The sequence below is a fragment of the Clinocottus analis genome, unplaced genomic scaffold (genome assembly GCF_023055335.1).
Source record: "Clinocottus analis isolate CAN_PGR_092001 unplaced genomic scaffold, fCliAna1.0.p SCAF_2, whole genome shotgun sequence".
Classification (NCBI taxonomy): domain Eukaryota; kingdom Metazoa; phylum Chordata; class Actinopteri; order Perciformes; family Cottidae; genus Clinocottus; species Clinocottus analis.
This window is the reverse complement of record NW_027175931.1, coordinates 23676699-23691063: the sequence shown is the minus strand read 5'-3', so window position 1 is coordinate 23691063 and position 14365 is coordinate 23676699. Positions and strand designations below refer to the sequence as shown.

At 44.7% G+C, this 14365-nt stretch overlaps 4 protein-coding genes across 5 annotated transcripts in view; 2 read left to right on the top strand and 2 right to left on the bottom strand.

Moving 5' to 3' along the window:
• Positions 1-6746, bottom strand: part of tyw1 (tRNA-yW synthesizing protein 1 homolog (S. cerevisiae)) — a 37464-nt gene extending 30718 nt beyond the window's left edge. Inside the window, exons 1-7 of the mRNA XM_068584987.1 lie at positions 6478-6746; positions 6085-6212; positions 5240-5350; positions 5006-5107; positions 4157-4351; positions 3689-3970; positions 2668-2793 (exon numbers count right to left, since the gene is read on the bottom strand). Coding sequence (XP_068441088.1) covers positions 2668-2793; positions 3689-3970; positions 4157-4351; positions 5006-5107; positions 5240-5350; positions 6085-6212; positions 6478-6541 — 1008 coding nt within the window. The 5' untranslated portion in view covers positions 6542-6746. The remainder of the gene's footprint in view (positions 1-2667; positions 2794-3688; positions 3971-4156; positions 4352-5005; positions 5108-5239; positions 5351-6084; positions 6213-6477) is intronic.
• Positions 6747-6874: 128 nt separating this feature from the next.
• Positions 6875-8891, top strand: sbds (SBDS ribosome maturation factor). 2 transcript variants are annotated; one of them, XM_068584989.1, is made up of 6 exons: positions 6875-7022; positions 7241-7405; positions 7621-7750; positions 7828-8028; positions 8356-8520; positions 8655-8891. In XM_068584989.1, the coding sequence occupies exons 2-6, from the start codon at positions 7278-7280 to the stop codon at positions 8778-8780; spliced, it is 750 nt and encodes a 249-aa protein (XP_068441090.1). In that variant the 5' UTR covers positions 6875-7022; positions 7241-7277; the 3' UTR covers positions 8781-8891. The 2 variants fall into 2 exon arrangements, with proteins under 2 accessions (XP_068441090.1, XP_068441089.1); XM_068584988.1 differs by lacking the exon at positions 6875-7022 and having other exon boundaries at positions 7147-7405.
• Positions 8892-11298: 2407 nt separating this feature from the next.
• On the top strand, positions 11299-11771 carry LOC137790876 (B-type lectin plumieribetin-like). Its single transcript, XM_068585450.1, has 2 exons — positions 11299-11388; positions 11532-11771. The coding sequence occupies exons 1-2, from the start codon at positions 11299-11301 to the stop codon at positions 11769-11771; spliced, it is 330 nt and encodes a 109-aa protein (XP_068441551.1).
• Positions 11772-12552: 781 nt separating this feature from the next.
• On the bottom strand, positions 12553-13843 carry LOC137790861 (claudin-3-like). The gene has a single exon (XM_068585423.1). It carries the CDS (start codon positions 13738-13740, stop codon positions 13060-13062), a length of 681 nt encoding a protein of 226 aa, XP_068441524.1. The 5' UTR covers positions 13741-13843; the 3' UTR covers positions 12553-13059.
• Between the last annotated feature and the right edge of the window lie 522 nt (positions 13844-14365).

Here is a 14365-nt window from a genome sequence, read left to right as displayed (position 1 = left end):
TGTGTCGGGTTATCTCGGTTAAGGGCTCTTAAGGGGACCAGGGAAACACAACAGAAGGTCTACAGCATAACAAGACAACAATTGTTGGACTTTATACTACAATCTGCTGCAGTCCAACAACTTTATTTAGGTCAAGGTTACAAGGGTTGCTGCTGCAATCGAGCCAGGACTCAAAGTGTGAACACCATCCATGTTTTACTTTGGGCCATTTCCATCTTTTCACAGATGATTCCTCAAAGTCAGCAATCTCCTGCGAATACCAAGCTTCTGTTACTCACAACGTAGCACTCATGCGGAGTCCAGTTTGTTTCCACCTGATGAACGATTGGGGCGATTATGTCGCCTGCAATCAAAACCTCGAACTGGATTCATTGCACTCAGTCGGTGCAAAAGTCCCCCTTCACTTCCTCCCCGTCCATGACATGCGAGGTTCTGACAGCAGACGCAACGTGCACCCGACGGGGCGACAACCTGTCCCTGCGGTGTTGGCGTGCAGCCACCGGCGGCTCGTCTGGCCGCCCTCTCTCCGGTTCCCGCTGCTCGGCTTTCGCCCTCTCGCTTGAGAGCTCACCCGCGGCCCCGAGCCTGTCTGGACCAACAGAACTGGGACATCTCTCGGCACCGTTTTGTGCTCTGGAACCACGACTCGACACCGGGGCCGATGCAGGCGAGCACAGAACAGGGTTATCGGGTAGAACGAGAGGAACGAGACAGAGATAAATTGGGGCTAATCCATCATGTCGGTCTGAAGTCTTTAGCTGTTTTTTTATACTTTTTCTTCATTATACTGAATGGCTCATTTCCAAGAAACGTATGGACACACGTCTGGTAAACACAGGCTCTAAAATGGTGCTTTTGCATGATTCTTTGTGGAGAAACAACATTTTTCAAAGCCGTCAATAAATTGATTAATCGACAAAAATCACATGAGTATTAGTCAACACTCCTTCCCTGTTCTGCATGTCTTCTTAACCTAGGCATGTTAAATAATTTAGATTAAATGAGACCACATCAATACATGTATAGGTGGAGTTCACTGGCGATCTCGTCCTTTTCCTCTCATCAGTAAAACACACAGAATGCAAATCCACTACACTTATCAGCACTATGGCTCTCTCATGTGGCTCAAAGACGAACTGAAGATAAAAATGTTGAGTAAAAAAGACCAAAAGACCCTCATGAAATCCCTTGCGAGCCACCTGCGGAGCCCCAAAGAACCATCAGACATGAAAGCCCTTGAACACGGACTCAAGTGACAAAATCAGCGGGCGTCACGGTGAGCCGCCTGCAGCAGAGTCTCTGCCACCACCGAGAGGTCCAACACAAGCAAAGTGAGCTCCCTGCAGAGCAACGCGGCTGAGCTGCAGCCGAGAGCAAATTACACACGGCCTTTGGTAAAAAATTAGACTGGAGTTTTAAAAATTAAAAAAAAACTGAAACATATTCTGTTAATTAACTGCAAAACAGATGTGGTTCCATGCTGTAAATTAGCCAACATATTGGAGTCAGGGGAATTTTCTTGTTCGCACTTAATTTGCAGCTCCGCTAAATACTTGTCGTCTCTTGGCAAACGTTTCATCTACAAACTAATTACAGCTCGCGCTGCCTGCTTTGTGCGACCGAATTATGCAAATAAAATAAATACTAATTTGTTTCCACGGAGAGACAAACAGCAAAAAAAAAAAAAAAAATGTCATTCTGACATCGGAGTGTGACGATACAAGTCATCTCATTGAAAACGCTGCGAGACGAGGCGGCCCGTTGGAGTCGATACTCGTGTTTCCTGTTTGGCCATTACAAAAATAAAATGAGAGCATCCTCAGGGGGAAAAATGACAGAAGGGAAAACAACTAAATGAAACAAACACCTTGTGAAAGTTTAAAAAAGAAGATCCTCCACTGCGGCCGACATAACCGACACATACAGAGCTACTAAAGCGATTAAATGATGTCTCCTTCCCAGACATTCATGTTTTTGCTCTTTTTTAATACAAATGATTCCTATAAAAAGGGAACAAATAAAAACGTAATAAACTATTTTTTACATTGTCGTTAAGAAGAAAATCGCGGGGAAAAATATATTTTTTATTTTATTGCAACGTACTAGTTTTCGCTATGACGTTACACACAAGAGGCCCAAAAAGCACACGCACAACCTGCATGTCTTCTCCTTCTTTTCTGCCCCTCGGTCCTCGCGCTACTTATGAAGGAGAGCGACGAAGCCGCTTCCTTCCTTCCTTCTCGTTTTGTTTTCTTCCGCCGCTTTCTCTTGAGTCACTCGGCCCTCACAAGTCTGTGAAGTGGGCGTTCTGGCTCAAGCCTTTGCTTCTCGCCTGCCGGGGGTCTGGTGTCTATCAACCCATCTGCCACTACTCCCTCAGTGACTCTCCTTTGAGCCGAGATGGTGGAGGCTCAATGCCGCGTTGGCGCCCGATCGAAGACCGCGGGAAACGCTGAAAATAAACTTGCTGGTTGACAACAGCAGCGCCACCTTAAAAATATTCACCGACCCAACTGTGATAGTGTGAAGCGGGCAGCCAAGTACTTTAAATCAAACCGTATTTACTTCTGAATGCCCACTTTTGTTGTCTTATTTCCCTCTGTGGTGTTGCCCCAGCTAACAGCTGTAGAAGGTGATACATCAATGCTGCTCTCGACAGAATCTGACCTTTGCTTTCTTGGCTCTGCTCACGAGGTTGCCCAGATCCTCCATGTCAACCACTGAACCGGACTGTTTCTCATGTTGCAGGCCAGACTCCTCCTCCTCGTCACTGCTGGACTCCACCAGATCCTCCTGAGACAAGAAAGAGGAGACAACAAAGCCCGAAATGTGGTGAATACATTTTTAACAAGACAAAAAACAAGGTCAAGAACATGGGTGGCTGACTTCGGCTTGAGAGTGCTGCAGGGACGACTGATGTGTTTGCATCCAGTTTAGCAATAAATGCAGAATCAATCACACTGGTGATGCACACAATTGTTTTCCATTGCAGAAAATAAGTTTATGATCGTTTTACGTTTTGTTCAGCAAGAAAATGTTCTATTTTCATAGTTTGACTCAATGGCCTTCACAGCAATGACACATTTCATGTGTAGAACATTTATAACACCATGAAAATCAGTGCAGCACAAAAAAAAAGGACCTAATTAACTGAAAGTGACACTTGTCATCCCGATCAGATTAGAAGTAGCAGCAAGAGGCCGTTAGCCTCAGCCAGCAGTTCCTCTTCAGTTCCTCTTCAAATTGCCTTCACTTCTTTGTGTTCTCGGTCGAGGGCAACACAACTCCAACAGAAGTGAGGTTGCAACTGTCTGTTGACTCACGTCCATTAACATTGTTATTGGTTAATTGCCTCCAAGTAAGCTGGGTCACACTCATCCAGTTCTTCAGGTAACACAGGATGTGTCCCCCCCCCCCACACACACACACTATGTACTGAACTGTAAAGTCTTTCTTGCCGTCATTATGTGAATCAGACCAAGCTTAGCAGGAAGCCAGGAGAGCAATTTTAGACCGCTGCATCGTACAAAAACAAAATGGACAAAACAAGTTTTACACAGTTTCCGTCCATGTGACGTACACAAACGGGGGGACTGCAAGAGGGAACAGCAAGGAAACACTGTCACTCTGAGAGCAAGCCATGCATGTCACAGTGTCCCTAAAGTAAAATCGAGTTTTCTTCAGTTACCTCAGAGCTGTTGTTCTGAGAAGCTCCCGTCTCCTCTTCCTCCTCCTGTCCATCTTTTCTGTGGTTCTTACAGGAGGCTTCGGTCTTACAGTTCCCGGTGCAGCTCTTCTCCTCACCCTTGACCAGCGCCTGGAGGCGGATTAGAAACTTGACCTTCCAGGCCAGGAAGTCGGCCTGGACGCTGCCGTGACGGCTCTTCACCACGTCGCAGTCGCCTTCTCCCCTGGTCATGATTCGCACGGCGCTCAGCATCCAAAGCCACTTGTCTACGTTGGTGCCCACCTGGTTAGACAAAAAGCAACGTGGGTGAAAAACAGAAACAAAGTTTGGCTCTTCTTGACCAGGTGAGTTGTACGTTAGGTAAAGTTCAAACCTGGAATATATAACGTCAACCTCCGTGCTGGCATAGAGTAGCTGATAGTAAAGCATATTATTCTGATAATGAGTACTATGAAGACCATTTCTTACCGTATTATAGTGGCCGGTGTAGACAGAGTTGCCGAGACCGAACACTGCGTATCGGAGGCCTTTGAGGTAGGTCTTCCCGTATCTGAAGTCGGTGGACGCCTCCTCCAGCCACTTGCAGAACCACTCGGCGTTCTCCGTGGGCTGTCCGTCAGTGTAGGTCGCCACGAGAAACACGCAGACTGACTTGTTGGTGCACTGAACGGAGCCGACCCAAAGAAGAAACAATGACGGAAGAGCATTCATTACACACGTGGAAATAAATAAATAAATATCCAATGTCTTTTTCTTGCAAATTTTGAAAAATTGCATTTAAACCTCTGGTTTCCATCAGTTGAAATCACTTTTTAAAAACATAAAACAATGTAAAAAGTGCACCTTAAATGAATACATGTTTAATATTTGTTGCATGGAGTGATATTTCAATACTGCTGTTAGAGACGACCCGAAAAAGTTCTACTAACCCGCCAACGTCACAAAACAAATGTTTAAATTGATTTATCTGAGGAAGAACCAGATGAAAAAAATAATCTATGGAAGCCGTTGGTGTCTGCGGCCATTTCTCCCATAGATCAAAGCTGTTTTTTCTGTTTCTTGCTAAGTCCAGCAGCGCAGAATCCTCCTATTCATCTCTCAACATACTTCACAGTGACTGTGGCACTCTGGTGAAAATAGCCATCTTTCTTCAGCTGAGCAGGATTCATGCGACACATTTGTTGCCAGGCCGCATGAAGGATTGAAAGACCCTTAATCATTTTGTCAGGTTACGTGTGGAGGTGCACATATTGCATCTTTCTGACCTTTTATCAAGAAATGGGGGGGGGGGGCATCTTTTCTCTGGACGGGACTCACCTCATCGGCAAGCTGATCGTCTGCATCGTAGTCTTTGATGTCGATCACTTCTGCCGGGACACCCAACGTCTTCACCTCCTCCGACAGCTCTTCTGCAAAACCCTGAATTAATCAGAAGTCCCAGTTAACATCACTCATAAATGCCTCAGAAACCCCTAGTTTTATGAAACTTGTGTGTCTATATGATACCATCATGGGGGAAGGATGTTGTCGGTAAACCGAGTCAGACTGTACCTTTGCTGTTCCGGTTTGCGAGCCAAAGAAGATTTTTACTCTGGACACGCGAGCATCCACCGTGTCTCTCTCAAAGCGGTCGCTGCTCTTCTCAGCTATGGAGAACTTTTCCTAAAAGAATAAAAATGTGTTGAAATAAATAGATGTTTTGCAGCTCAGGTCTTCAGTTTTTACATGGTTCCTGCTTAGCAAAGGAGGGCAAAACATAAAAATTGAGATTTTGATTATGGACCATCAGATGAGGATGGTGATATACCTGTTCCTCCATGCAAGACATTCAGGTCACAAAATCAGACATCAAGTCAGCTTTTTTGGCTTGATTTTGAGTGAGCGGGTCAATATGACCCTGAACAGCAGAGGTGTCTCATCTCTAGTTATCCACATTACAGAACAAAAAAAGTTGTAAAAAATAAAATAAAATGTAGGAAAAGAATACATGTTATACTATGTTATGTTAGTGCAATTTATATCTAGGTTTTTCCAATGTACCTAAACATTTTTTTCATGAACACCTAGTGAGTTAACCTAATAGAAATATTCTATGGAGGGGTGAATATCTTCGTTCCACTAAACTGATTGAATTGTTAGTAATGGTGTTGAGGTGATGGTGATGAGGTACAAACTATATTTACTAGGATTGTGTTGTGTCTGACAACCTTTGGATGATTCAACATGCACCGGGTTACATTGACAGGAGGGTTAACAAAGTTAATGATTATTTTTGGTTCCTCGTGACGTCATCATGAGCAGTACCTTAAACACTGAAAGAGTTTATTTTTTTAAGAAGTCTCTTCTGAACAGTACGTCTCCATAATAGATAAAGAAAAGTAAAGAGGTCCACTCACCTTCTTCAGAGCCACCTTCAGTGAGAACCAGATCCCAAAGACCAGCGCGGCGGCTGAATACAAGTACAGCCTGTTGTCCCACACCGACCACAGGTAGCTCTCACTGGGATTGAGTGCATTCTGTGAGACTGGAGGAGAAAGAAAGAAAGAAAGAAAGAAAGGGTGTTAGCCAAATGAGACCTTGGTTTTCACGTTCATGAATAATAACGGTTGGCTGACATCACCACGCAACGTAGCACCTGTCGCTAACCCGAAAGCAGCGACTCTTGGTCACCTGCAGGAAATAAAAGGCGGGTAGCTAGCAAAACATGCTACCTAGCAATGTTACCAACAATAGCCAAAACATAACACCAAGTTAGTTCCCTGTGTCGTTAGCGTTTAAAATGAGCTCACCTTTAGTATCCGAGGCAGACACGCGACTTATGTAGAGGGAAACGACCACGAAGGCGCTCAGCATCGCTGCAAATGGTCAATTTAAATACGCAGTCCTCTGCAGCTGATGTGGAGCGCTACCTGTCTGTGGCCGGCGAGCATGCTGGGAAGTGTAGTTCTCTGTGGAGTTGACGGCAGTCTGTGTGACTTTCAAAGCGGGGGTATGGTGGCAAACAAGATATTTCGATCTCTCGTTAAAACGTGGGTGACAAACACGGGCTCGAACTAGTTTATTCTGTATTATAGAGCAGTCTGGTGCTGTTATGACGTATGTGTGTGACGTATTTTTGTAGTCAACGTCGCACTGATTCCCTAGGCAAAAGTGAATTAGATTAGTGGCAAACACAAGTTTATGATTAGTGCAAGTTATATACAACAAGGTTGCGAGAGCAGACTAGACTCATGTTTTTTGTTGTTTTTGTTTTTTCGTTTTATCAAAAAAACATTTAAAAGAACATTTTCGATACGAAGGAACCGAGAGTTTGTGGATACAAACTAACTCCCAGGTAAGGACTCGTTTCTGATGCACTCCAGTTGGCATTCGTTTCATTAATTATTTTATTTTCATTTAATTCATAATTGAAATTAACTGAATCTACAAAACTGCGACGGAACTGTTCTTCGACGTCGATGTTTCACGGCGGACATCATTTGGATACGCACTCGTAGCGCATTGACAACGCAGTTATCTGACGGCATATTATTTTTCTCTTGTCAACAGCAGCTTTGGGACCGAGCACTCTGTCCTGATAAACATAAATATGTCTATATTTACGCCAACAAACCAAATACGACTGACAAATGTGGCGGTGGTGAGGATGAAGAAGGGAGGGAAGCGGTTTGAAATCGCCTGTTACAAGAATAAAGTTGTGAACTGGCGTGCGGGAGCGTGAGTAACACCCACAAGTTTTGACATGTTTCGACCAAACAGTGACAAAATGTCACGTCAGTTGTCTCTCGAAGTCGACGGACTTTCGCTGTATTGAATTATAAATGACACTTTAATGTCCGTCGATGCTCCGTTGTTGTCCGATGTTGTTGTCGTACAGCTGTCGTTGTTAAATATACATTGTTTTGAATTGAACAATTGTGGTTTTCTTACAGAGAGAAAGACCTGGACGAGGTTCTGCAGACACACTCCGTTTTCGTCAACGTGTCCAAAGGGCAGGTGGCTAAGAAGGATGACTTGACCAAGTGTTTTGGGACAGATGATCTGACAGAAATCTGTAAACAGGTAAGAAGCATTTCCCTGCCCACGTATTATCCTTAACGGGCCTCTTGCTGTATTCACCTTCACTCCCCCTTCAACAGATCCTGACCAAAGGAGAGCTCCAAGTGTCAGACAAGGAAAGGCATTCTCAGCTGGAGACGATGTTCAGGGACATTGCGACTATCGTGGCAGAGAAGTGCGTCAACCCTGAGACCAAGAGGCCGTATACAGTCACACTCATCGAGGGGGCGATGAAGGACATCCACTACTCTGTCAAGGCCAACAAGAGCACAAAACAGCAGGTGAGGAGACGCATGCCATCCGTCAGACTTCTCGTGATTTATAGACGACGCAAAGTGCCGTTTCAACGCAGAGAATCTATTTGAGCTGCTGTCCCCGCAAAGATTTATTTTTGCAATTATGCATCACCATGTTTTGTCCTTTTGCAAAGCGTATGTGAGGAAATTTGCGGATGGATTGAAATGTGTTTGTGTGCCATTGTGTAGACTGCAATTGCAGATTTCCCTCATCAGGCAGTGAGCTTTGTGAATGAAGCTTCACTTTACTTTGTAACGACATTACTTTTGCACGAGTTCTGACGCACTCGCCTGCCTGTTGTTCCCCTCGAGGCTCTGGAAGTGATCCGGCAGCTGAAAGAGTCCATGGAGATCCAGAGGGCCCACATGAGGCTGCGATTGATGCTGCCAGCCAAGGAGGCCAAGAGGCTGAAGGAGAAGCTGAAACCGCTCCTGCAGGTTATAGAGAGTGAAGATTTTGATGAGCAGCTGGAAATGGTGAGGGGGGCGGGGGGGATAATCAAAAATCCACACTTTTTCCTTCTCTGCTTTTTTTTCTTTTGTGTGTGTAAATTTCCATTCTCTATTCCCTCTCCTGTGCCGCCGCCTCGTCCTCCTCTCCTCCTCCTCAGGTGTGTCTGGTGGATCCCGGCTGCTTCAGGGAGATCGATGAGCTGATCCGCTGTGAGACCAGAGGCAAAGGTTCTCTGGAGGTTCTCAGTCTGAAGGACGTGGAGGAGGGAGATGAGAAGTTCTAGAAACCCCAGCCCGTCGAGACTCTGCACCTTATCCACACTAACGTGCCACACCTCGGCACACTAACCGCCATCTCATTAAAAAGTCTATATTTTTTATGAGATTCATGCTAATTTACCGTTTCCGAGTCTCTTTGTAATTTAAAAGATTTGTTGAACTTTGCCAGATTTGCATGCTGGGTGGAATGTAGTTTTCAAAGTTTGTTTGAGTATTCATACCCAAACGTGCCGGTCAGTAAAATATTTCTGGTTTGCATTCGCCTATTTATTTAGGTTTTTATTACCATTAACAAAACTGTTGTGGCTTCTATCAGCCACGTGTGCCATGTATTCATGCTCAAATCCCAGTTTTACAGATCACTACTTAAAAACAACAACTTATATTGTGTCATAATGAACACGCTTGCTCTGCAGCAAATAAATATCTAACGAAATGTTTTTGTTTGTGTAAGCTCAGTGTTTTCCTCATGCACACAGTTTGTTGGAAAACAAAATGAAGTCACAGTTTTGAATGAGAGACTAAACCACGTATTGTCTTCCAAATTATGACCATCAGCGGTTGAGAACAGTTTGCCTTTATGGAGCAGGAAGAAAGGTTTTCCATTGGGTAATGTGAGATATGTACTTATGTTACTAATTAAGATTACTTAATAGGGTTAACGTTACTAACTATACTTATAATGTTACAACAACAGCTTTTACAACAATTACTTCAACAGCACTTGTAGGTTTGAGGATTAAAGGTTTGCTCCAGTCCTCCACACAAATCCTGAGCAGTTTGAGGACAATTCTTACTCGCGCTCCTCAAGCACAAACCATCTGTGATGACATTAAGGATAATTTCCTGAAATTTTACACCTATTCCCAAAACAAGTGCTAGGAAAGTGCATTTAGGAACCTATGACAGTGAGATGATCATTTCTTTATAAAGGGAAGGGCAGAAGCAAAGGTGGACCAACAAATCAAGAGGAGACAACAGATTCTCAGCCTGTTGGCATTCACTTGCATTTCAAGCGCTATATCTTTGATCTCCATGAAAAGATGGTTCAGTCTTAACATTTGATGCGCTCATCTGCCCTCTTACTTAATCCAGACTTCATCCAGTTTGCTCCATCACAAGATCTGAGGCAACTCTTCTGTACTGATAAGTTTGAGTCGTTTCCAGATGCCGTAGTGTTCAGAAAACCTTTTCATAAATGGCAGCAGCTTCACTAAAGCTTCTCTGGAAGACAGGTTTAAATATGGTCATAGCAGAAAGTATCCTGCTGTAAAGACGGTATTGAACCTGTGACTGACGTCAGAGCATGTTGAACCACAGACACCCATTACTCACACTAATGAAAGGTCTGACACCTGTAAACTGTAACATGACCCCATCAAACAGCATCATCTGCCAACTTTGCATACACGGTGCCAGTTTCTCCTACATCTGACACCTGTTCAGCCTCTCTTTTTGGAAGTTTTTCAAGCTGCATCTACAAACATGCATTGAGCGTGTGACCAAGGTCACAGCATATCTTAAATTACTGTCACTCCCACTGCAGATCCTCCCTCGCACTTGCCTTTATATACCGAGATAACTGTGCACTTCTTTAGTTCCTTCTCGGACCCTGTCCCTAAGATTAAACTCTATTTGAGCAATCAAATGGAAACTTTCTTACGCTGTGAGTAAACTGAGTCTTTTAGTACTACGGAGCTGACCTCCAAGGGATAAGAGATTCAGGACAGGTGTTTTAATCTTATAACTTTTGAAATATATATTACTCCAAAGAAAGAAAGTTGCAGTAAAAGTACTGTCGAGATACAGAGGTAATCACCGGGCCGTTGACGAGGAAACGCAATCCAGCAGGAGTCCTGCCCCGTTTCCAGATCCAGACAAATGTAAGTAATTGTTTGGGTTGCACTGCGTGTAAAACAGTTCATTGTCCCTTCCTATCAGAGGAAACAGTTGGGTGGGTTACATGGCTCGATAGAGCAGGTAGGCCACGAGGAAAGCCAGACAAAAGAGGTTTTTAACATCCGTCATTGTCTCTAGAAATTGTAATCGAAAGCGAACTGAGAGGGTTTTAAAGCGGGCCCTCGTTACACGGCCGGTAAGGAGAAGGAGCTCCCCCTCAACTTTGACCAGGTCAAGGTCGAGCCCGTTGCAAGGTCAAGACTCTTGTTTCTGTAATGCTCTCCTACGAAATCCTTTCAAATTGCCCCCCCACAATAAATACACAATAAATAAAAATACATAGGATTGAAAATCCTCTGCATGCAGCGCTAACTTTAGCTCCTTTCAGTATTTTAAAATACATGACTGTGTTTATACTCAAGCTGGTGGCTTGAGTATAAAGACTGGTGGCATCACCTCCTTCACTTCTGCTCACAGACTGTTGCATTCAAGGCGGTAAGTACTCTACACCTTTGTATTCACAAAAGAAATTCCAAATACATGTGGTGTGAATGCATTTTCAGTGTTTTTGCAACTTAAAACATCAATGTTTTCTTGTTTTGTTGGTTTGTTTGTTTCAGAATCATGAGTAGGAACTACTTGTCCGGAGGCAATGAGCTCCTCAGGGGAGACTATCTGATGTCCAACAACAATCAATGGAAGGCTGTCTTCCAGGTGAGTAGCTCAGATTCACTCAAGAAACTCATCAAATCTCATGTTCACTAGTCATTTATGAAGTTAAAATGCAAACTGACAACTTAATATGTTGGTGTGGTATTGCTTGGATAACAGTCAAATGTCTTTTTTCCTGTCTGCAGGACGACGGTAACTTTGTCGTCTTTGGCTGGAAGCCCGTGTGGGCATCGAACACAAACAGATCGGACGCCGTCCGCCTGGTCATGCAGGATGACTGCAACCTGGTGACGTACAACGCGGCTGGCGTTCCCAAGTGGGACACAAACACACACACGAATACGGGGAGCACGTGCCATCTTCAACTGACCGATGACGGGAAGCTGGCGTTGTACAAGGAAGCTCAAAAGATTTGGGGCACTTAAAGTCACGCAGGTCATCCCATAATGAAACGCTCCGTCCGCCGGGTAAAGTCCTTTTTGGGTTAAGGAGTAAATCACAGTAAACATGCCTCCTGTATGTAATCTGGACATAAATAAAAGCACATTTTGTGGGATTTGTTGAGGTTCATGAACTCAAATTCAAATAATAAAGTAATGTTTAAAAAAAATCGAGTTATTGTTTACTACTTGATTGGTGTTGGGTTTAATTAAACAACTTTTGTGTTTGTACAAAACAACGAGGATGTCACACTAATGAGTCATAAAAACTGAGTGCAAGTGACAAAAGAAGTTATTGCAACAACAAATATCACACTAATGAAGTCTCTGTCCACATATCACTCACCTTACAGGCGCTTTATCTATTGTTCATTGAGTCTTTTCTCAACAAGATTCGACACAAATACATACAAATGCAGAAATATATTTGTGATTTTCATTTTTTTTTACATGTATACAAATCATTGGAATGTATTTGTGAATTTTCCTGTGCGCATTTGCAAATGATGAGCCTTAACTAACCCAACAGGAAGAGTAGATCAGGTGCGTCTCCTACCTTTCGGTCAGCATGGCAACGAAGAAGGAAAACAGGTATTATTATTATATATATATATATATATATATATATATATATATATATATATATATATATATATATATATATATATATATATATATATATATATATATAGAAAAGAGTACAATGTTTGTAAATATTGCTTTAAAAAGAGCAACTTTATTAAGTTAATGGCAGAATCCACCCCCAAGAGTTATCCACATTATTGCACCTTCCCTCTAGTTCTCCTTTAAATGTCCTGTTTCTACACTTTGGAGTCATCAAATAGATTTTTAGTATTCAAATATTTCTTTCAGTTATTAAAACATGTATTAAACATTGTATTAAATTAAAACAATATTACCCCTCCCCCCCTCCCTCCCACACACACCACACGCATATGTAAATGTTCAACTCACTCACTTTACAGATTACTCCAGTATGTTTTCAATTATCTGCTAACCCTCAAATAGCCCCTGTAAACAATATACCTTAATCAATATACCTTTGAGTCATTTACAATGCAATTTATTCCACCGTGTCCTGTTAGTGCAGAGACTGAGACTCAAAACAGAGACTGTAGTTACCTGTAGGACTAAGTATCAGAGGGCTGAACCACCTGAATGTACAGTTGAGTAGCAAAAGTGTGTCGTACAGTTCTGCTCCACCTGCTGAAGCTCAGTTGCTCAGTGCGTCATTACTCCATCCCCTCCCCCCTCAGATGGGCTCAGATCTGCGCTCATATTGGCTCTGTGTGAACACAGTCCTGCTGATCCGGCTCAGCGGGTGACTGGACTCCTCCTGCCCCCCCGGACCCGGACCCAACCCGGGCCCCGGGTCCTCTGCCGGCCTGTCGGCGGTGGGGCATCTGGTGGCGAGAAACGCGCCCCCGGCCACCATCAGGGCGAAGGAGATCCATCCGAGGTACAGCGCCGGCCCCCAGCGCCTCTGCAGCAGCACGGCGCCCTCCAGCGGCTGCCCGGTGTGGTGGCACGTCCAGGCGATGGGAACCAGCAGCAGGACCCCGGACAGGACGAAGAGGGCGCCAGAAAACACTTTGGCCTGGCCGCGCGAGGGGAACCACACGACCCCCGCGGCTCCGATGGCCGCGGCGAAGCCCCCGGCCCCGATGGCGGCCATGACGAGGGCCCGCCACGTCCGAAAGCTGCCGGAGAGAGACATGAGGGACTGGTAGAAGGAGCAGTGCAGGCTGCCGTCGTGGGCCAGATCCCAGTGATCCCATTCCAGCCACACCCCGTCCCAGTAGGCCGGCAGGGTGGCCGTGACGTTGTCCACGGTGCCGCTCACCGTCCACAGGGCCAGGCAGCGCGCCAGCACGGCGCACAGCCACCCGGCGAGGGCCAGACCGAGGGCCGCGAGCTCCAGCTGCCACTTCATGACTCCCGGCCCTGATCCTCCTTCTCCTCCTCCTCCTCTCTGTCTGGCTGCAGGCCGGGGTTGGGGTGTGCCTTTCTGTTCTTTTCAAAAACGTGTGTCTGCGTGTGTTTTGCGTGTGCAAAGGTGTTTTGCGTGTCTGTTCAGGGAGGGCGGGGTGGGGGGGTGGAGGGGGTTCTTCGGCATTCGTGAAAAAGTAGGCACGGCCTTGGGTGGAGGAGGGAAATCCCTCTGTTTTCTCTGTCATGGTTTCATAACAATCCCTGTTTTTTGTTGAGAGAGAGAGAGAGAGAGAGAGAGAGAGAGAGAGAGAGAGAGAGAGAAAAAACAGAGCCTCCACTGTGTCTGATTGTTCAGTCATGTTTCTGAGGGAGAGACTAGATTTAAAGAGCACACACACTTACAGATGTAGTTCTGAGGAGTGTCTTAAACCTGCATTATCTCCACTGACCAGCAGGGGGCGACTCCTCTGGTTGCAAAAAGAAGTCTGATTGTAAAGAAGTCCATGAGCGAAGAGAAAAACCTCCCTCAGTTCACATTGTAAACATGAGTTTATGTCTCAATCTCTGGTCTCACGTCTTCTTCATTACAGCATGATGTTCATTTAGTACATGATGCTCCATTTAGA